The 21,140-nt window shown below is 42.5% G+C and overlaps 1 protein-coding gene across 5 annotated transcripts in view; it reads right to left on the bottom strand.

Annotated features, from left to right (window-relative positions):
• Positions 1-5: 5 nt before the first annotated feature.
• Positions 6-21,140, bottom strand: part of RAF1 (Raf-1 proto-oncogene, serine/threonine kinase) — a 61,141-nt gene continuing 40,006 nt past the window's right edge. For 3 of the 5 annotated variants that reach the window (XM_033133131.1, XM_033133132.1, XM_033133134.1), the window contains 15 exons: positions 19,085-19,187; positions 18,628-18,785; positions 17,297-17,395; positions 15,336-15,489; positions 14,670-14,729; positions 12,184-12,211; positions 11,948-12,075; positions 11,483-11,600; positions 5,531-5,615; positions 4,627-4,803; positions 3,397-3,443; positions 1,991-2,109; positions 1,506-1,637; positions 1,255-1,389; positions 6-1,033 (listed from right to left, as the gene is read on the bottom strand). In XM_033133131.1, the coding sequence (XP_032989022.1) occupies positions 890-1,033; positions 1,255-1,389; positions 1,506-1,637; positions 1,991-2,109; positions 3,397-3,443; positions 4,627-4,803; positions 5,531-5,615; positions 11,483-11,600; positions 11,948-12,075; positions 12,184-12,211; positions 14,670-14,729; positions 15,336-15,489; positions 17,297-17,395; positions 18,628-18,785; positions 19,085-19,187 (1,687 nt within the window). In that variant the 3' untranslated portion in view covers positions 6-889. The remainder of the gene's footprint in view (positions 1,034-1,254; positions 1,390-1,505; positions 1,638-1,990; positions 2,110-3,396; positions 3,444-4,626; positions 4,804-5,530; positions 5,616-11,482; positions 11,601-11,947; positions 12,076-12,183; positions 12,212-14,669; positions 14,730-15,335; positions 15,490-17,296; positions 17,396-18,627; positions 18,786-19,084; positions 19,188-21,140) is intronic. The other 2 variants (XM_033133133.1, XM_033133135.1) reach the window with 1 other exon arrangement.

The raw sequence follows: 21,140 nt of genomic DNA, 5'->3' as shown, positions 1-21,140 counted from the left end.
AAGCCTACATTTAATTTATTTTATTAAAATAACATAATTGAACCATCGGGTAACTGTATTTTGTCAGGCGCAATAAAAACAAAATTAAAACCCAAATCATCAAGAAAACCTGTCTTCTTGGCTTCCTTGCATCCACGTGATGTGACTGTTGAGGCAAGGCTGGCCCGGGGGCCCCGCCCCATGGGGGCAGCTCCTGGAAGACAAAATTCAGCATGATGGAAGACTGCTCCCTGAGGGCGGAGACTGGGAGGGGCAGGCCGAGCGCCTCTTCTGGAAACCATCCCAAATGCACTGGAGACCTCCAGGAAAAGGAAGTGTCCCCAAACTCAAGTTCCATAGTACCAAAGCAGACTCCTTCAGGCGGCCGGGTCTCGACAGTCCTGGGCTGTTTGGTGCATTATGTGCAAAACTACCTGTTTGGCGCCACACACTATCTCAGAAGATAAGTCTTTCCTGTGATAAGCAATCCTTATAGGAGCTGATATTCAAAATCCACGTGTCGCGCCACCTGGGCTGGTTTGCCTGCTACCTTCATTTCCCCTCAGTGCTTTTTTTTGCCCTAAAAATACTCCTTTAGCCAACAGATGGGGCCCCAGATTGCGTATTGCCACCAGCCGCCAGTCGTGCATCTTGAGAAGGCTCAGCTCATGAGCATGGGGGACGCAGGGAGGGAGCAGGCCAAACCAGCATTGCGAATGGCTTCCTTCTCCAGGGCCAGAAAGGGTAGAAAAGAAGGCAACGTGAAGTTAAGGCCCTGTGAGTAGTCGAGGAGGTCCTTAGCAGCAGCTTCTCGGAAAACAAGCTCTGTTCCCATAGAAAGGGAGCAGGAAGGTGGTGCCTGCTCACTTCCCTTCCTCCCCTGATGGCCTGAGTGCAGGTGCAAAGTCAGCTAGAAGACAGGCAGTCTTGGGGACGTGGTCAGCGTGCAGGCATTGATATCCTCAGTGTGGGCCGCCCGATGCAGGGATGGCTCAGAAGCGCTCCGGTTGATTTTCGGTAGAGAGTGTTGGAGCAGCTCAATGGAAGACAGGATCTGAAACAAAGCCACACAATGGTCTCAGGTGGGTCTCGGTGTTTCCACAGCAGCAGCTTTCCGCCAGCAGTTCAGATACAGGCTGTTCTCCCCATCCCACCTATACCATCTCGTGGAGAACATGAGCCCCTCCCTATTAAAGAAAAAACACACTTCCCTCATTTCTGTCATTAAGAACTGCTTTAATTTCATCAGTGCCAACACCCTGAGCAAAGTCTTACCTGGGGAAAAAGAGGCCTCTCTTCCTTCACTTTCTTCACACAGTCGGCAACCAGCCTCTTCATTGCTTTGGGGCAGTTCTTGTACAGCTTACTAAGGTCTGGGGAGGCATACCCTCGGCCCACCATGAAGATGATCTAAGGGAAAGAAGCGAGTTGGGGGCAGGGGCGGATAAACAGTGGAAGCAGTGACTTGTAGCCCTCCTGCAGCTCCCACAGCGGGGCGCGGGGACCCTGAGCGGCAGGGCACATACCTGATCCCGGTTGTTGATGTGGGAATAGGGTAGCTCCCCCGTCATGAGCTCATACAACACAATGCCATAGGAGTAGACATCAGACTGGAAGCTGAACGGGTTATGATCCTGCATTCGGATCACCTCGGGGGCCTGGAGACAAAGCACATTCGTCACCATGGGGGCCAGGCTCCCCTCCACTGGCCTTTCCTCTGCCCTCTACATCTCTTCCCTAAAGGGCCAACACCCTCAGGCTCTGGCTAATTCGAGCTCTAGGGTCAGTCACTTCCTACCACCCGACTCCTCCAAGCTATGCTTCAACATGGTTCTTAATCGCCTACTTCCTCCAGGAGACCCAAATTCACCCCAGGTTCTCTGATCCCATTGAAAGCGTCACTGAGGTGGCCTGGACTTCGGGAGAATGTGGAGAAAGACTTTAAGTTTGCACATAGACCTCCAGGGTACCCCACATGTCCTGCACCCTGCTAGTGGGAGCCTCGCCTCACCATCCACAGGATAGAGCCGGTAGGTTGTTCCACCTGCTGAGAACCACTCCAGCGTGACTTGACTGTCGCCAAACCAAAATCTCCAATTTTCACCGTCAGGCCTTCATGGAGAAATATATCTCAATGCTTGTTAAGGACTCTGGTCTCCAAACAATGGTCAAGTTAATTTTGAAAAACTTCCCAACGTTCTTACCGGCACAGCACCTCTCCACCTCCCATTTGCCCAGCCTTCTCTGCACTGGATTTGCTAGGATTTCTGAAGTTTTTAAAAAGTGCTTTTGAAATGCCCCTTCTTCCGGGAAGCATGCAAGGATTGATTGGGAAGCCAGACGATTTGACTCCAGCCACTAACATGGCAGTTTTGCCCCTGCTGCTTCTCCCCATTTACACATCTAGATGCCAGGTCCCTGGCCATGTGACCTTCCCACATAGGGTAAGTGCCTTAAACCTCGAGACTTCTAAGCACACAGGCTGCCTTCCAGCCTCCTCAGCCCAGCACAGCCTACTGACTGCTGACGCTCTGTGCCTGCATTCTGCCTTCATGACTAACTGAAGCAACGTGAATAACAAAACAGCAAACCTTCACTGAGCGCTAAATGCTGTCATAAGACATTTCTCACTAGAACAGGGACCGCTCAGTGACTTCAAAATCAGAACCAAACTCACCTCAATTCTGGGTAAAGAAGTCAGGCAGTTTAAGGCTGACTTGTGATCTGCTGAGGCCCAGGAATTCACACCACGTTAAAATCTGTGGTGTCTGCTTTCATGGCATAATGTGTTGATCCCAAAAACCCACCACTAAAAGGTATTCCATGCCTCAGACATGTGTCCCAAATAGGGCACATAATCCTACTCAACACAAGTGCCACACCTCTCACTGGCCAAGAAGCCAAGTTCAGCTGTAATGCCACGGTCCTTTCAAAGAGAAAGGCTGGGGGACGGAGGGAGGCAGATATAAAATTGTTACATTTCATGCCCTTTAGTGTGAAAAATACCTTAATTCATTCCGCTTCTATAAACACACATGAAAGACCTCTTAGAAAGGGAAATGGTTGATTCCAACAGTGACCTCTAAGGAAACTACTATGCATTTAAGAAAGGCGATTTTAAGTAGTAATTTTGAAAATCTTGCAACATTTGGCTTACAGCTAGCTACTTTCTGACCAAATACACATTCTTCACAAACTAGGGGAAAAAAGACAAAAAGTCCCATCCCCCTTAAGTTAAATTTAGTAATAAAAGCATATTAAAACTAAGCCTATTTCAAGCATAAGCCAAACACGTATCTCAACTCTTGTGGAAATCTTCCCAAGGTCACTTTTTGCTGAGATAAACTTTAAAAGTCTCCCTTCTGTTTTCCTAAATTTAGAACTAAACAGTCAAATGAAACCACCACCAAAGGATACTGTTGGATTTCATGTCTCTGTGGATGATGTTCTTTGCATGCAAATAGCTGTGAAGGGAAAACAACTATTAAAAACAGTGAGAAGGGGCGTGGGTAGAAAGAAAGCAGCTTCAAACTACAGCTATAAAATAATAAACCACCTGAAGGCCTGGAGTTACAGGGGTTGGCCCTGTGCTGGTTCAGGTGGGGCCACACCGTCATTTACCTAAAGATGAGGCCACAGCACAAATAGGGCGACTCTTCTTTAAGCATCAATTTTACTCAAAAACATTCTCACAACCCAATGTCCATTAACTGATGAACAAACAAAATGCAGGATACATCCATACAATGGAATTTTATTCAGCCATAGAAAGGAATGAAGTACTGACACCCTACAACATGGATGAACCTCCAAAACATGCTAAGTGAAAGAAGCCAGACACAAAAGACCTCATATCAAAATGTTCTAAAATAAGATACTGATGGTTACACAACTCTGAATATACTTTTGAAAACCAGTGAATTGTACACTTTAAAGGAGTGAATTTATGTGAATTATCTCTCTAAATTTTTTTCTAAAAAGTAATTGTGACTAGTTTAAGGTAGAACGTGAGGTTTTAAATAGCACTTCCAAGCACAGCTTCAGCTTCAGCTCCCAGACATCTGGGGCTATGAGGAGTTCCCGCTCCTCCACACAGGGGGCGCTTCAAAGGAAAAGTTTCAGAAGCACTGCCCTGGGCTAGCCAAGGATGGAGTGAAGGAACAAAAGAACACACACACACACACCCCACACCCCAAAGAAATGTGTCAAGCACAGAGACCCAAAAGAGTAGGATTTAATGCAGGCCCTAAGGATGACCTTTAAAACATTCTCCAAAAGAAAAATAAATTATCCAAAAAATGACATCTGATCAAATCCTCATGTGGAACCAGCACACGGGTGGATGGGCCATGCCTCAGACATCTGATGCCCGCAGAGGGCACTGCCGTGGCTGTAAGGCTGGGTGTCTGGCTGAATTTGGGGGGCAGTGGCTGGAAACTGAATCTGAGCCCCAACGCGGCAGTCTCAGTTTGGGCGAGAAACATAAGTTTGTCAATCCCTCAGCCCACCACAGAGGCTTATTTTCAACTATGCAGAAATATCAAAGAAATCACTTAACAGACTTGGCTTTTCCTAGTCCTTGTTTCGATTTAGGGACAAGTTGATGCCTGGACCCCAGACTTTGTAGTCATCAGGCCATCTACTCACTCCATTCCCTGAGCTGTCTGCCGGGCGATGTCAATCAACTGGAACATCTGGAACTTGGTCTCTTGGACATGCAGGTGTTTATAGAGGCTGCTGCCCTCACACCACTGGGTCACAATCGCCAGGTTGTCCTTCGTCATGTACCCCATGAAGAGCAGGATGTTCACGTGCCGTGTTTTGCTGGAGGGAGAAGGAGAGAAAAGGCTCTGAACCTTCCCTTGCTTCAGAATAGAGAGATCTACTCTGCTTTCCCACAATGAATCCTGTGTGTTCTTAATACCACCCGCACTTACAACCTGGGTGGCTGGCAAAGCAAACCCCCAAGACCATAGATAATCCAGCTGGTGTTCTGAGCTCACAAAGAGCCCACCATGCTTCCCCGCACTGCTGGCCTTGTTTAGAAAGGGCATTCTCTTTCCCAGCATACACTCACCATTCTCCCCACAGGAGTCACAGGGACCCCTCCTCTGTGGGAATTCATCATGATTCAACTTATCCCTACAAGTCTAAACAGTGACTCAAAGATTTGAAAGCGGAAGGTTTGAAGTCCAGAATAAAGCACCTTAACTATAAAAAGAGCTCTTGGAAATAAATGTGAAAACCACCTCTTTCTCCCTGCCTCAACCCAAAGCCCAGAGACAGAACCTACGCTGTTGAGTATCTTGTGCCCAGACACCCACAGCAGTGGAAAGGGGTGTGCTCATCAAAAGGGGCTCTTCTAAAGACTTGACAACCACATAAGCTGGAAGGAAACCGTCCACTCCCTTTCACTTACAAGGGAGGAGTTTCAGCCACAGGACTCCACAGCGAACTCAGTAACCGCCAGCCCCAGCCACAGGCCCTCAGACAGGTCTGCAGGGGACTGTGCAGCCCTGCCCCGGCCCCGCCCCTGCCACCTTCTACTCACCGCAGGACAGCCACCTCATTCCTAAAGGCCTGGAACTGCTCTGGTGTGGGGTCGACAACCTTTAGGATCTTGACTGCAACGTCTCCTGCAAATTAGTGTGGAGTCGGTACAATCAGTTACATGATCTTACTTTATTTTTCATATACACTAGTTTTGAGATACAATGAATCATTTATTCAAAAATCACAGACCTGCACAGATGGAACAAATATGCATTTTCTAAATGATTCAAGTGGCTGAAAAAGGTTAAACAGGTTACACTACTATCCTTAAAATACCACCGCACAGGCCTTGAACAGGCTTGGTTTATCCTATTCCTGTCAGGCCTGGCATCCCCGGAGGGACAGTCGTCACAACTGGGCCTGAGGATGGCAGCAGCGGGGTGGGGAGGGGAGTATGAATAGCCCCGCAGACACTGAATCTTTGGGGCCAGAAGGCTGGTGCCAGGAAGCAGGTTATTTAGCATGTAGTTGATGTTAAACTCAGCAGTGACATTTCAATGAGACCTGAGATGGTCCCTTGTACAAATTCAAAAGTGTACGTTGAAGTTCAGCTTCTTTGCCTTCAGTACCATTACAAAGGAATCCCAACGGTTAGCACTTATGCTCACCGTACCCTGGCACTGAGCGCTTTCACAGGCGTTCCCATCTCCTTTAATTCTCAGCTGCCCTACTATGTAGATACAATTGTCCTCATTTTACTGAAAACAAAGAAGTTGAACCACTTGCCCAAGGTCACACAGCCACAACCGTGTGCTAGAGCCGGGATCTGACTCCCATGGCTGCACTTCTAACTACAATACTGACAAGTGACTGTTAGTCACTGTCAATCACTGAGCCTCTTTATAAACCTTAAGAAATATCCATAGATCAATTCTACTTTATATCTTTATATGTGCTACCAATTTAGAAGCCACTTCAGAAGTGCTTTTCATGTCCTATTTATCATAATACTGTAATAAACTACTTGCAGCCCCATTAGGACGTCAAATTTTCATGGCAAATGAATTTACTAAAACACAGCCTTCCAATGATGAAACAAAGTAGAGCCAGTGGATGGCACTGGAGGTGACTTAGTTCGTCCATATATCAAGCACGTTGCCCCCTTGCAGCCTCTGTTGTATCACGCGTGTCCCCTTGCAGCCTGTTGGAGCAGTCCTCGTCTCACTTTTGGGGAGCACCCACTGGTACAGAGATGGTTCTCAGGCTAGGTCCCACATGGTGCCTTGTGACCACTGGTTTTATCACCCAGAGCCAAGGCCCCACTTAACAGCGCCACGAAGGCTCTCATCCAGCTCCTCGGCACTGTCTTTACCACGGCCCGGGGCTGCCTGTGAAGGGGCTGCTGTGGAGGGAGGGCGGAGGGGACGCACGCTCTTCACAGCGGCCTTTTATCGAGGAAGAGGGAGCTAGTAACCCATGCAGCCCCCACCTCATCCCTTTTGACTGAGGACGACAACAAGGGACTTGCGTCACTGCTCATTCTGGAGCGCTCTGAGCCAAGACTGGGAGGGTGGGGGACGGGGACGTCAGTCTCTTGGCAGAGAGTATGGAGAAATGTCTGAAGGAAATGGGATGTACCCAAGGGAAGGATTTTACTAAACGGGAAAGCGGCTGTTCCAAACTTGGAACAAAGGTGAGGTAAGGGGGATGAGAGAAACCTGAGCTGTGTTTAGAAAACTCTAGTATGGGATTTGGGCACCTGTAACAGGATGGAAGCCAGGAAGGAGTCTGCTGCAGGAACCCAGTTAAGGTAAAAGCACCGTGGTGACATGGGAATAGAAAGGTGGTGGAAGCAAGAAACCCTGTTAAGGTGAACTGACCTGACCCAACGTGGCAGTCAGTGGAGTGGCAGGTCCAGGAGATGGCAATGCTGGTGGCCTAGGCACTGGGCAGAGTCTTAAAGGGACAGGCCAGAGTGGGGGTGCAGGAGGAAGATTTGGGGAGATGCTGGATGGTCCCTTTAGGAGGTTGCTTCTCAGGACCTTCCTAGTTCGTGAGCCTTTCCTTTTCTCACAGCTCTCCTCTGGACATGCCCCAGTTGTCACTGAACTCACCCTGCGGTGGCACCAGTTGTGGACCTAATCAGTAATGCAACCTCAAAGCAGAGGAGACACCAGCAGCCAAAGCCTGGTCTCAGTGACACTCACCCTAACCTTACAGACAGCCGAACATCCTCCACCTCTAGCCTCCACTTTCTGGAACAGTGAACAGAACTTACGCCTGTTAAAAGTTCATCTTGTCTTTGTTCCATCATCACAACCAGTTCAAATCCTCTCATCTTTCTAAGTTCCATTATCCAAATATGCATCAGAAGTCAGTGTAAATCAACCACGATACCGGAGTCTTATACAAGTCACTGGAGGGAAACTGAAAAGGGTTGAACCAGACACCGGCCCCGCAGAGACCCACGTGCCAGCCAGCTACTGTGAGCAGTGACAATACCAGAGTACATGCAATTTCTCACTGAAACCCAGAGACTATACATGACCCCATCCCCGTGTACATACAAATATTCCAAGGAGGGCCATGACAGGGATTCAATCTGCTAGGAACAATGGGCAGACATCATAGGGAAACGGATTTTAACTCATATCAAGTGCAGCTTCCTATGGTAGGAATTGCCCAGAGCCAGAATATCTCACGGGACCCTATAACCCACACCCCAGATCTTCTATTAGCCTCCCCTCACTCACTCTACTGAAGCCATCAAGACCTCCTTGAGTGTCTCAAACAGGCCAGGTGAATGGCCCACTTTGCACCTGTTGTTGCTGCTTCCCCAGGTAGGGAGCACCACCCTCAGGCCTTGAGCAGATGCCATTTCCTTCTTAGCAGACTCCTCCCCTGCCAGCCTGCAACAGCTATGAAACGGGCCTGCCACGCGATCCCTGCTTTCCTCCATTTTTCTCCTTAGCACTTGTAACACACTATACACTTCAGTTACTTTTCTTGGTTATTGTCCCCACCAGAATATAAACTCCAGTAAGACAAAGAAGTTTTATCTGTTTTCTTCACTGCTTCATTCCTAGCCCCTAGAAGAATACTTGGTATCAGAAGAATGCTCAGGAAGCACTGGATGAAGAAATGAATGGATTCTAAGATGGAACTGTCAGCAAGTTAGGAATTCACAAGCTGTCTGTCTGAGGTTCTGGAGTGGGAACTGGGGACAGCCTCTGGCAGGGAACACTGGGGACTGAGCTGCATGCAGCACAGGTCAAGAACCAGGTTCTGGCAGGGACTCAGTGCCCAGCCGGAGGCCCCAGGCCCTGCCTGCCCCAGGTCTGTAGAATTAGGTCCAGGCTGCTCTCCAAACTATCCAAGTACCCTGATCACTGGCAATCTTACATGGAAATGATGGTACTTATTTACTTTAGCAAGTGATGTAAATGATAAAGATAAACGCCAGAGAACTTTTTATGGAGGGTAGCTTATAACTACATGAAACAGTTAACCAGAACTTCTTACTTTCCCTTACTAGTAAAGTCAGAGGTAAATATAGTACAAACAAGTTAAGACAAGTTCCTATTGTTTTTTAATAAGATATTAAGTTGATATTTCATTCATCCCTCACTGAAGAAGGAAGAAATGTATCATTTGGTGAATTTTACCTTTTTAAACCCCAGTTCATCTCCCTGCATTAACCATTTGGGATTGTCTAAAATTTATTATACACACCCCTGCTTTCTAGAACCGAATAGAGTGAACACCATTCCTCCGCTTCTTACTGACAGTTATAAACCTGAGCGTTAGGCCACGATGGGGATCCCCAGACATGGGTTCCACCAGACTCCTTGTCCCACACTAAGTGGCCCGACTGTTCCCCAGTTTGGGGATCTGCTCTTGAGGGCTTTGCTGCCTTCTCATGCCATCAGCCTGCCAGCCTCCACTGCTGCTGCCTTCATCCGTTTTAATGTGTTGTTTGTAATTAGCAAAGGCTAGTGAATCAGACCCCAAACTTATGCTCAAAAGGAGGCTCTGTGCTTGGGCCCTCCTTTTTACATAAAGTAGGTGAGCGCTTAGTTCATGGAGCTGAGGCCTCCATCTTGGCTGGCTGCTCTGAGATCCTTCTGTTTATTTTCACAGCTGCTAGGCAGAATTAAAAATTTTTCAAATCACCAAAACAGTTTAATTTTTAAGAAACTGAATAAAACATATTGTATACAAGAACCAGAAAAGCATTAACAAGAAAAATTGGGCCGGGTAACAGGACAAAACACTCAATCTAGAAATTATGGTTTCCTTGTCCCTCTCACTTTTCTTGTTCATTCAGAGACCAAATGCTTTCTGAGGGGCTGACATAAAAGTCCACTGCTCCTTGACCCTCGGACTTTTGAGACTTAACATAAAAACACCAGAATCTTACAGCCATTAGACATGTTACCTGCATTCTAACAGGGTCTCCATGGCAGTGACACTAACAAATCAATCTCCTTACCACAGTCTAAAAGCTCACAAGACTGAGACAATATACAAGTCCATAAGCAGTACTGCGACAAATCTAATGCTTAAAAATTATGTGTTCAATCAGAAGAAACTTAAATTTGGGTACAACTCACACTGCATCTATTGGCTTTTAGCTGAGGCTTTAAAATGTGGTATAAAAATGATTAAATGCTCCTAATGGAAGCATTAAAAGCAATATTCACGGCTCCACCTCCTACAATTATTAATAGTAGCAGCCTTGTCTCAGATACAAGCACTCTCTCCCACAAAACTGTGTTCTTTTTCCAAAGGATCACCTAGACATTTATGACATTTGGAAAATAATTCTGCAATAGTGTAATTTCTGAGGTACCCAAAGAAAGGCCACTAGTATATAAGATGGAATTTTCAAAGGAAAAGGAATCATCCTACAAGCAATTTACAAATATTCATTCCTATACCAGTCCCTTAAAGAACCTGAAATTCGTCAGATGATTAGTTACACGCGGCAAACCCATATATTAATGAACATAAGGTATTTGTAAAATTGGAGGTGCTTCTCAGTTTTCAACACCTTGAATTTTAATGCTGAACTATCCATTTGATCCTCTTAACTACTCTCAATCTTTGCCCATTTACAAATAAAGATAAATCTGGTGGCATCCAAAGTAGAAATCTAGGCACCTAGGCACTTTAGGTGTTTCTTTTTGCTTGTTTTGTTTTGGCTTGTTTTTTTCCTCCTTTATTAAAATCTGATTTATAAGACGTGTCTTTTTAGGAACGTGTAGCATTTTCAAGACAATACTCCCTATATTTGTTAACACCCTAAAACTAGAGCCATTAAAAACCTGACAGAGGAATGCTAAGTATGTTGCCAAAATACACAAGCTGTGGCTACATACATTACAGTAGTACTCTTCTTCCAAGTGACAAAGTGTTTCCATTAGAATAAGAACACTAACACTCCACAGATTCAAGAATTAAGCCTGTGTCCCCCCAGTCTGATGGGGATTCCCACAGCCAATCCCATAGCAGAGCAAAGAGAAGCTGTTGCAGGAAGCTCTTGCCTTCCCTGTGCCCAACTATTTGACCATGGGCTTATTTCTTCCCCTTTCGGGACCTCAGTTTTCTTGTACGTAAAATTTCTAATGTCCTTTCCAGCTGTAAGTTTCTAGAATCCATGCTCCCCTCCCAGCAGCAGACTCTTGCTCATTTAAGAAGCTTCAAAGCATGTCCCATGTGCAGCCTATATTTGATCATCTTATAAAAAGAGACCCTGACATACAGGACCCAACCTATTCACCAATTTCTAATTATCCCAAAAACCTCACCATACCAATTATAGCATTGTGGAATCTAAAAAGAATGCCATGAAATTTCACCGAGACACTAAGTTCAACGTTCAGATGTACTCAAGTCCCTCTGGGCAGTACGGCTGGGAGCTGCAGGACTCCAGGACTCTTACCCTGCTCTGACCCCTCTAGACGGAAATGTGACCTCATCCCCGCCCGAAGTCCAGGCCCAAACTTACCATGCCACTTGCCCTTATAAACGGTTCCAAAAGAGCCCGACCCAATCCGAGTGGAGAGCATCACCTCACTGGCTTCTATTTCCCAGTAATAGCTTGAATCTCTCTGTCCACGAGGCCTCTGAAACAAGCAAGATCATTAGATAAACTCCATGGGATGATCAAGATCTGTTTAACAAGTGTGTCAACGAAAAGATCGATTCCATCCATTCCTATATCTTTTAACGATAGACATATTAACTATAATTCCAATTTTTTGTCTTTTGAGACAATACCATTTTAGGTGTGTCACAATAAACCAGCACATTTGCTAATGCAAGCATGCCAAAAACGGCACTGATATTTGTGATTCATTAAATATGTTTTTTATTAGAGTCCCTGCCCCCGAAAATTAGAAGTATTCTCATGTCCCGGCTAAGTGCTTCGTATTAAACCCTAACTGCAGGAGGTACTGTTGGCCACACTCACAATTTTGTTCTTCTCCTGGGTCCCGGATCCCGGTGCCCGCTCTCTCTGTGCCGGCACGGGGGTTTTGGGCTGTGACCATCCCGTTGGGCTCAGATTGTTGGGGCTGCTGGACAAGGCCGAAGGTGAGGCTTAACAGATAAGACAAACAGAATCCGTACATGGTAAGCCAAACAGAAAATACACAGCATAAAGAGAACAAGTCCACTGCTATTTGCTAAATGACTTTGAACAAGTACCTGATTCACTGTGACTTCGAATTGCATCCTGAAACAGAAAAGGAAAGCTGGTCAATTTCTGAACTAGAAAAGATGATCTCTGGGGAAAAGCAAGGGGAGGAGGATTTGCAGAAACAAAGTAGATTATAAAACCTCCAAAATACAGTCTAATTACACACTCTCTCCTTTGATTAAACTCACCAAATGTCAGTGGCCAATATCTCTAAGACTGTTATCAAATATTAGGAGGAATGATATTAATTTTTCACATACAATGAAAACCACATTCTTTGTCTCAGAAAAAAGCAACGCACACAGCAAACTGATACTCTTTAAGGAAGGGTAGCAAAGTTACTATCAGCTAAGATCTTTCCAATGACTGACGATCTTGCTCCACTTAGGCTCCAAAAAAAAAAAAAAACCAAATACGGGGGATTCAGTGACAACATCATTCTCCCTTCTCTGGGAGTTTATCAGGGCACATTGACCAGAAGTTAGACTTGATAGAGGTGAGCACGATGACTGTATTACTTTATCTGAGCCTAAAATCATGGAAAGCTGAAAGGATCATAATCCCCTAGTCCAAAATCTACATCTGAGATTGAGAATACGTATTAGAAAAGGGCAAGGGACTTGGTCAGGGTCACACAGCCAGTAGGTGGCAGAAATAGAAGCACAAAGCATCACCGTGGACCTCAGTTCTGAGCTAGTTTACTACAAAATATTCCTCAGACCTTATGGGTAAGCTCTGAAATTCATTACATTTTACTCAGGTGAGAAGTCAAAGGCTACCTTTAGAATTTATTACAAACCGGGGGCGGGGGGGTCAGTTTAAATCACAAGGCCCCCACAAGACCTAAATCCTCATTTTACAGATCCTCATTTGGAGTTATAAATAGTAAAAATATAAAACCACTTGGCCCCCACATTCTCAAAAAGGATAATTTTCTGGGAAGTTCTATTCTCTGTTTTCTTTGTGTAACCACAGTAAAGACAAGAGACTTTTCTCACACCACTATTACTGGAATGCTCCCACTCCATGACATCTTTACAAGATAAAAAAATAAAAACCATAAACCCAGCTGCCCCTCCCTGCCTTTGGCAGCCCCACCAAAGCACCTTCAGAGTTTACCAATAAAGTCTGGTTCTGGGGTTCCCACACCTGGCGAGTCTTCAGGAATCACCTAGAGAGGTGTTTGAAAATACAGCCTCCCAGCCCCACCAGGATTGATTAGCCATGTCTGGGAGAGCAGGTGGGAAGCACAGGAATCGGTATGTTTTTTAGTACGACAGGATGACTGCCAAGTAGGCAAAACATTGGCCAAAAAATAAACCTGAATTTCAAACCTGAATATGCAGCAGCTATAGCTTTATTATCCGAATAACGTATTCTTTTTTTTTAGTCAAACCATCCATGACACAATGTATTTTTATGGACCAGAATTATATTCCCATGAACTAAGATTTTTTTTCTTAATGTCACATTAACTTTCTTCCCTGTATATATTATATACCTCACATTTTATTTTGTGCTAATTTCTACAGTTGGAATGACTTATCCTAGAAGAACTTTTCAATCATCTTGGAATCTAAATCAGTTAAAAAGAAACACAAATGGCTTAAACAAAGCAAGAATGTGTACTGTAAAAATGCTGAATCGTGTGACAAAATAATCAAAAATTTGCTCTGTCTCTAAAGTACAGAAAGGATTAAGTGTAACAGTAATGCTAATTATTTTATAACAAAAATTTGAGAATTTTCACTTTTAATATTTCCTCTAAATATGAGAGGAACAAATCACATAAGATAAGTAACTGGTATGTTATTGTATTATCAGGGCTAATCATGATAAGAATTAAAATTCATAGCTTACATACACATGACCTCCTCACAATAATCCTGTGCTATTCCAAGTGCTCCCACCCGGCAAATGACTACTTTAGACCCCACATTCAGAAGCCAACATTTCTGTTGAATCCCTGCCACCTGATTGGTAGAACAAGTATATCTAAAGTGATTTGAGGGTTGAGTGAGGTAAGCTGTGCCTGAGGTGGCAGGTGTCCCTGAGGTTTTTCAAGGAACAATTCCTAATGTAGAGACAATACAGTTGTCTCTGATAAGCTTTCAACAAAGGATTTTCAGGGTACATCAAGCAAACTGACACATTTGGTTTCTAAACAAGGTATAAACAGCATAGCGATGCTGTGAGTACCAACCAAATAAATCTAGTGTTAGTCTTAGGCTGGAACTGATTTTTTTTTTTTAATTTTTTTAATGCCCTTGGCCTCAAAAATCACACTTGAAAAACTTTTTTCACCTATCTGCAATATCACATACAGAATATTTTTTATTCCTATATAATCTATTACCCCCCCAATAAAAACAAGTCTAACAAGAAATACAAAATTTAATTTAGTGATTATTTAATTTTTGATAGTCTACTATCTGAGAGTCTTAGCAATCCTGTTAATTTACAAGAAAGCAAAGGCATGAAGAAGAATACCTACTCTTCCCCTCAAACAAAATCGTCTGGACCACGCCCTGGGAGAAGCATTCAGGCTGTTATTCTAGTCCAAAGCAATGAGAAATAAAGAAGAATAAAGAACAAAGGAAGTATTTTAAGTGTATTCAGTTGTTATTAAAGATGAACTAGAAAGCAAACCAAACAAATAGAACATACCAAAAGGCCAAGAAAAGAAACAGCAATTTGAAAACACTAGCTTTGGGCACTTCTACATCTCCCTAAATATCTGCTTATTAAAATCCTATGGCTCCACCCTTTGATTTCTAAATAAAAACACTTAAAGTCTTTCAGAGTTTGTAGTTCTCCATCACTATTATTTTCTTTCCCACACCAAAATGAAACTACTCTTTATGTATTGTATTCAGTAGTTCACTGAAATCCTATTCAAATCTCACATGGAAAAAATGAGTTCAAATGTTCACATTTCTTCAGGAAATTTTAGTTCTCCACTTGAATGATACATACCAACTGGATTATTCAGCCAGTCTAAAGATGGAGTGGAAGAAAAAGAAATTCCGAAAGTCCAGAGACCTGAAAAGGTGCTGCAATATTCCTCATCAGGTTTGAAACCCAAAACTCTCTGACACCACGGTCTCCCCAACCTGAGTACCTGACTGATACCCATCACCACCCCAAGGGGCCCTATTACCTCAATCATCCTGTTGTCCACAGGCAGGGTGGTGCTGACCATGTGGACATTAGGTGTGGACGTCGACCTCTGCCTCTGGGAGAGGGAACCTTCAGAGGAGGGGCTGGAGGTGTTGAATGTGAAGGCGTGGGGTGTGGAGTATCTGTGCTGGGAACTAGGCGCAGAGGAGAAAGACAATTTCATGATTGACACTCAGGCCTCCCCACTGGTCAAGTTGTTCAACTACCTACCATTAAGATACTCTGGGGCAAACCCTACTTGTACTACAACCTCTGACAAAATGTGCCTTTCTTTCAATATACACCATTTAAAAAAATTTCTTCTGTCTAGGTGCTTTGCATGCAAATTTTTGAAAAGGAAATAATATATGTGCTTGAAATTCACATGAAAAGAACACATTATCTTCTTTTTAATAAATCACCTTTAGAGAATACTCCAAATTTTTAGACCATCTCTGAGAAGAACAGATTAGTATTTGCCAACCTACTAAGCTGGAAGTTGCCCAGTTCAATTGAGACTAAATCAGAGAACTTTAAGGAAGATTATTTAACAGATGGCTAGACCTGCTGAGTATGTCTGCAAAAAGGCCAGCATTTTATCCATGGGCATCCTCTCCCCCAATAACCAGATCACAGTTTATTAATGCGAATTCAGTTTTTAGGTTGCAGTATCTAACTGTGAAATTAATCACTGGCCTCTTTCAGTCAATGCCACTCCCCCACCAAACTGGGAACAACATATTAAGCATAACATTTTTCTTATTTGCTCTAAAAATGTTTTGTTCAGATTTAAGTAACACAAGGCATGAATTAAGGGATAAAAATGAGTTCAAATGGTAACATTTCTAAAGGCTAGTTTTCCAAGAGAAATTGTTCTATTGCCTTGAAAAATTGCCTTCCCAGGTAATGCAATGTTTATGCCCTCAGAGGCCAGGTTTCTTCTGTGAAATCTTCAGAAGCAAGTACAATTTGTTGGTCAGACTTTCTTTTCAAATTATCAAGAAAAATAAAAGTCATACACAAATATATATCCATATATCATTTCAATACAAATTCCTTGTTCTGAGATATGCTGCCTTTAATAATTCCATGGTAGTTTTACAAAGGCCATTAAATATTATATAATTATATATAGAGAGTGCCAAAAAAATGTATAAACATTTTAAGAAAGGAAACAACTGTAATAATATATACCAATAACAAAAGATGAATACAAGTCATGTGTATACATTTTTTTGGCGTCCCCTGTAATAGTATGTTGGTACAAAAGTAACTGCAGTTTAAAAGGTTAATAATTGCAAAAACCGCAATTACTCTTCCACCAACCTAATACATTTAAAGTCAAATTTTGGACAAAGATGTAGATTTTATTTTAGGTTCCTAATCCAAGTGTAACACTGAACAAGACGTGAACTCAACAAAACTGATTTCAAAGCTGGAAAACAGTAAGGACAAGGTATGCTCAAACTCACAGGTCCATTTAAAAGGATATTTGTGTTAAAAATCTAATTAGATGCCTTTTTTTTTTTTAACACAGCAGTCTATTAAATACTAATGGTTTTAGCAATGCAAGGCCATAATAACATTTCAAAGTTGAGGGTTTCATTTTTATTGCATCACTGTAAATAGTTTTGGAACCCTTTCCCTGAGGCTCATCTCACTACATATTGAGGAAGGCAAAATCTCAAGGTCTTTAAAAGGTGATGTTATTAAAGGGTGTATCATGATAATAAAAGAAACCTGTAGTTAGTCACTTTCCAGAATGTAAGAACTACAGGACCACAAAGAGAAAGTTCTATATTTTGCTCTAACACTAATATTAAGTCTCAAGAAGTAGCAAGGGGTTTACAGGGAGAGGAGATAATGCAAAGGAACTCTTGTCTTTTGTATTCAGGATTCCATCCCACTCACCCCAGTGTCACTCTCCAAAAGAAAAGCTGTAGGTGAAAAAAAAATTTTTACCTAACAGGCATCCGGGAAACAGACTCTCGCATCCGGCGCATTGTCAAAGAAGGCAGTGCTGGGACCCCACTATCACCAATAGTGGAATTTGGAAACAATCTAAATGAAATCAGAGAAAGACTAGTTTGTAGACTTGCAGTAATTTTTGAGTCAGCCTGCCTTGCCTTGTAAATCAACAGCTCTTCAAACTAAACTTTTCCTAGTCACATTTCCCTCAACCATTTTAGGGAACCAAGAATAAAGGGACCACCAACCCAAATGACTGGGTTTGAACGACTACAAAATGTGAACATACACGCTCTATGTGTTTCTAGGAAACACTGGTCCAATGCCTGGTTGTGTAAAAACAATGTTTTTTAAAGCTACACAGTGGGGCACTTTATAACATAAATCATGTAGAGCTTTATTTGAAATACTGTCTCGGAAATACATACATGAAAAGACTTAAATATGAAGAATAAGTCACACTCTGCACCATACATCATAAATAAGAGGACAAATGATACTGATATTAATTGGGCATCTTCTTTCCATGAGATGAGCGAGCACTCATACTCGGCAATTTCACGTTGTCTCAGGTAATCCTCACAAGAACACTGCAAGGAAGGTAATAACCCCCTTTTTTCAGATGAGTGAACCAAGTCTCAGAGGTGGTTACAGTTAGTTAATGACAACACTGAGATTTTGACCCATGTCTGCTGGACTCCAAAGCTTGTGCCATTTATGCTACACAAGGTCTCTTCACAAAAGCAACATGTCTCTACCACAGAAGAGGATGTTCCCATCATGGTTTGATAACACTTCCTTTAGTTTATCCCTCAACAAAGGATAAAACTTCAACTTTGACTTTTTATATCCTTGAACAGTTTTTAATTTAAACCTTACTAAAAGATATTTGTCTATATGAAATATATTTTGGTATCTCTCCTAAAGGATACAAATGTCTTTTTTAACGTTTTATACTCAAAGCATTTAAGACCGTTTCCAGTTTGAGGTGAAGACTGTGTACTAGCAAACTAGTATTGATAGATAACACTGTCAAGAGAGAAAAGACAAAAGTTTTTTTGGTTTTCATATCCCGTTGTCTTATGAATCACAGTATGGTGATCTCTACATGACAGATAATAGTTTTACCTGCTCATTTGAGAGTCATGCCACACTAAAACTGGTTTCAGAAATGTCACGTTTCTAAAATAGATGGTTTCCGGATCATGACAATTCATTTATTAAGTCCCAAACCCCGACTTGTCATTCAAACATATAATAAGCATTCTCAAAAATGTTTACTTCCCTACCCCCTTATGTTCTTTGAAAAAAGAACGGTTCCTTACAAGAGTTGCCTGACATTACTCCAGTCCACACACATAGTAGGTACTTTGGTGCTACAGTGCTCGTGAAATTTGTAGCCACAAGTTTGACATCGAAATCCATTTAGCAGGAACTTCTGACACATGTCACAGAACGCAAGCTTCAGGAAGGTCTTCCGAGCCTGGAACAACAAGAACACAGGTATAAATTATGCTGAATAAATGCAAGATGACAAAAGACAAAATAATTTCCTTCTTGATGATCCCCAAGAGGTTTCATAGAATGAAGAGTCATCTTCCAACATTTGTAAAATTCATACCTAGAAATTCAAGTATATCTGTGACTAATGAAGCTTAAATTGCCTTATTGTAAAACAATGGTACAACTAGAGCTTTAAACAACATATATGCTTATCATCTGAGAAATTCCTGTTGGCCAAAGCACCCAATATGCCACAAAGAGAAGAGATCTGCAACTTACAAAATTGTGTGTTGTGAGGGGAACATGATCCAGGAAATCTACTTGAAGTTCTTCTCCAATCAATGAGGCAGCATCAGTATTCCAATCTAAACGTGCTTTTTTACTAAAGGAGATTTTAAAAAATACATAATACAAAGGGAAATATTTAAACCAGGTAAGAGTTCAATACCAATAATAGCAGCTACCATTTATCTCATGATATATAAACATAAAACCTAATCCTAGACAACATTAACTTATTTAATTCATACAACAAATCTATGAGGTAGACATAATTACCCCCATCTTTAAAATGAGAGAATTGGGCCCTAAGAAGGTAATTTACTCAAGGCCACAGAGTGAGTGTAAAGGCCTCTGTTGGAATCCAGGTCAGCTGGACTCCAAAGCTTATACTCTTAAAGTTTTCTTTAAACAATGAAATATAACAATCTCATGATGAAGCAAATATGCAATAAATTGCACTTTGTGACATTAAAATCCTATAAAAATCTTAAAACCCTTTAAAATAGGTTATTACTATTGTTACAGCAGAAAGTCAACCTAGAAAACACATAAATAGGAAGAAATCACAAATGAAATGCATTTTTCTATTAATAATAGGCTCAAATCTGTCAAGTTGTTTGCAGGGTCTATAAATATAAATTGACAGAAGACTTAACTGTCTTAATATTTACTCTGAGACCACTCTTTCTGTGCCTAAACTGGACAGAAAAATTGATACATTGAAGTAAAACTTAATGCCCAGCTCCTTTTTCATGTCTTGTCTAGTTAATCAGTCCCGACTCCTAAATGATGACTATTCTCAGGTAGGGAGAGAACACATTCATAGCACCTTTCAAACCTCTCCCTTTGCTTACTAGAAGACTATTTCAGCCATTTCTCCGATCATCCAACAGTAAATAAGCCACCCCTTAATGTAATTCCCTGTACAAGGTATGTGACACCCCTATCACTCCAAAGTTCTGTTTTACCCTAATGAAGAAAGAGGGGGCAGCCAGTTTTCTGAACAGTCTGAGGTGCTGTCAAAGAAAGAACCTAGGGTAGCTCCAAAACAATGCAGCCTTGGATGAGAGTTGATCAAGCCCCTCACTGTCTCAGAATCTCTTTCGTCTTTTCTCTTGAACAACAGATTAATGTCTCACAGTTCTGGAGGCTGGAAGTCTAAGATCAGGGTGCACCAACATTGTTAGGTTCTGGCAAGAGCCCGCTTCCGGATTCGAAGATCTTTGCCTTCTCACTGTGTCCTCACATAGCTGAGATCTCTCATCTTTAAGGAGCACTACAGACTGGTTTGGGGACCAACCTAGGGCTATATTCAAATAAAGCTGACATCTGCTTCAAAGATTTGCCCTTGAACAAATTGCCTGCTAAGCTGAGAGGTTTAGCCTACTCACCCTTTTGAGTAGACACATTCCCTGGGCTATACTCTCCAACTGGGGAACTCCTTGAAACATAACAGATGTAAGCCAAAACTCAGTACAGAACTAGTACCTTCCAAGACGAAGGTAGAGGCAAGGTAATTTCCCCACATTTTAGGGGGGATAGTATTAGACAATGGATAATTATGGATGGCTCTGATACGCTGGGGCAGTGCCTAGCCTTTGAGAAGACTCTACTTCGCCACCGCCATTAGAAATTGATGGAACTAGGGATCTTCCTTGAAGCAGAAATTCTCCTGCGTCTCTTAGCCCTGTGTCTGTCAAACTGTAGGTATTCAGTAAACATTAAGCGAATAAAGATGAGTGAATTACAAGAATCAATCTCTTGAGAGCAGCATTCTTTAACAACACACAAATACTTTCTCAGCACTTACTCTGTGCACCGCATGACAGCAAACACATAAATTTTTGCTCAAGAAACAAACCATCGTACCATTACTGTTTTCATCTATGGAAACACTATCAACACCTAACGTGTATTTTATTTTCCAATGCAATGTTTTCAAGCAATAATTTCAAGCTCTTATTTTATTTTTCTGCATTGTCTCTTTATAAACAAGAATGTACAAATACACAATATTTTACGGGAAGCTAGTAAATGCTTTAAAAACTGGACG

The sequence above is a fragment of the Rhinolophus ferrumequinum genome, chromosome 17 (assembly GCF_004115265.2).
Source record: "Rhinolophus ferrumequinum isolate MPI-CBG mRhiFer1 chromosome 17, mRhiFer1_v1.p, whole genome shotgun sequence".
NCBI classification, from domain to species: domain Eukaryota; kingdom Metazoa; phylum Chordata; class Mammalia; order Chiroptera; family Rhinolophidae; genus Rhinolophus; species Rhinolophus ferrumequinum.
Note: the sequence above shows the minus strand (reverse complement) of the source record. Positions and strands in the feature narration are given on the sequence as shown.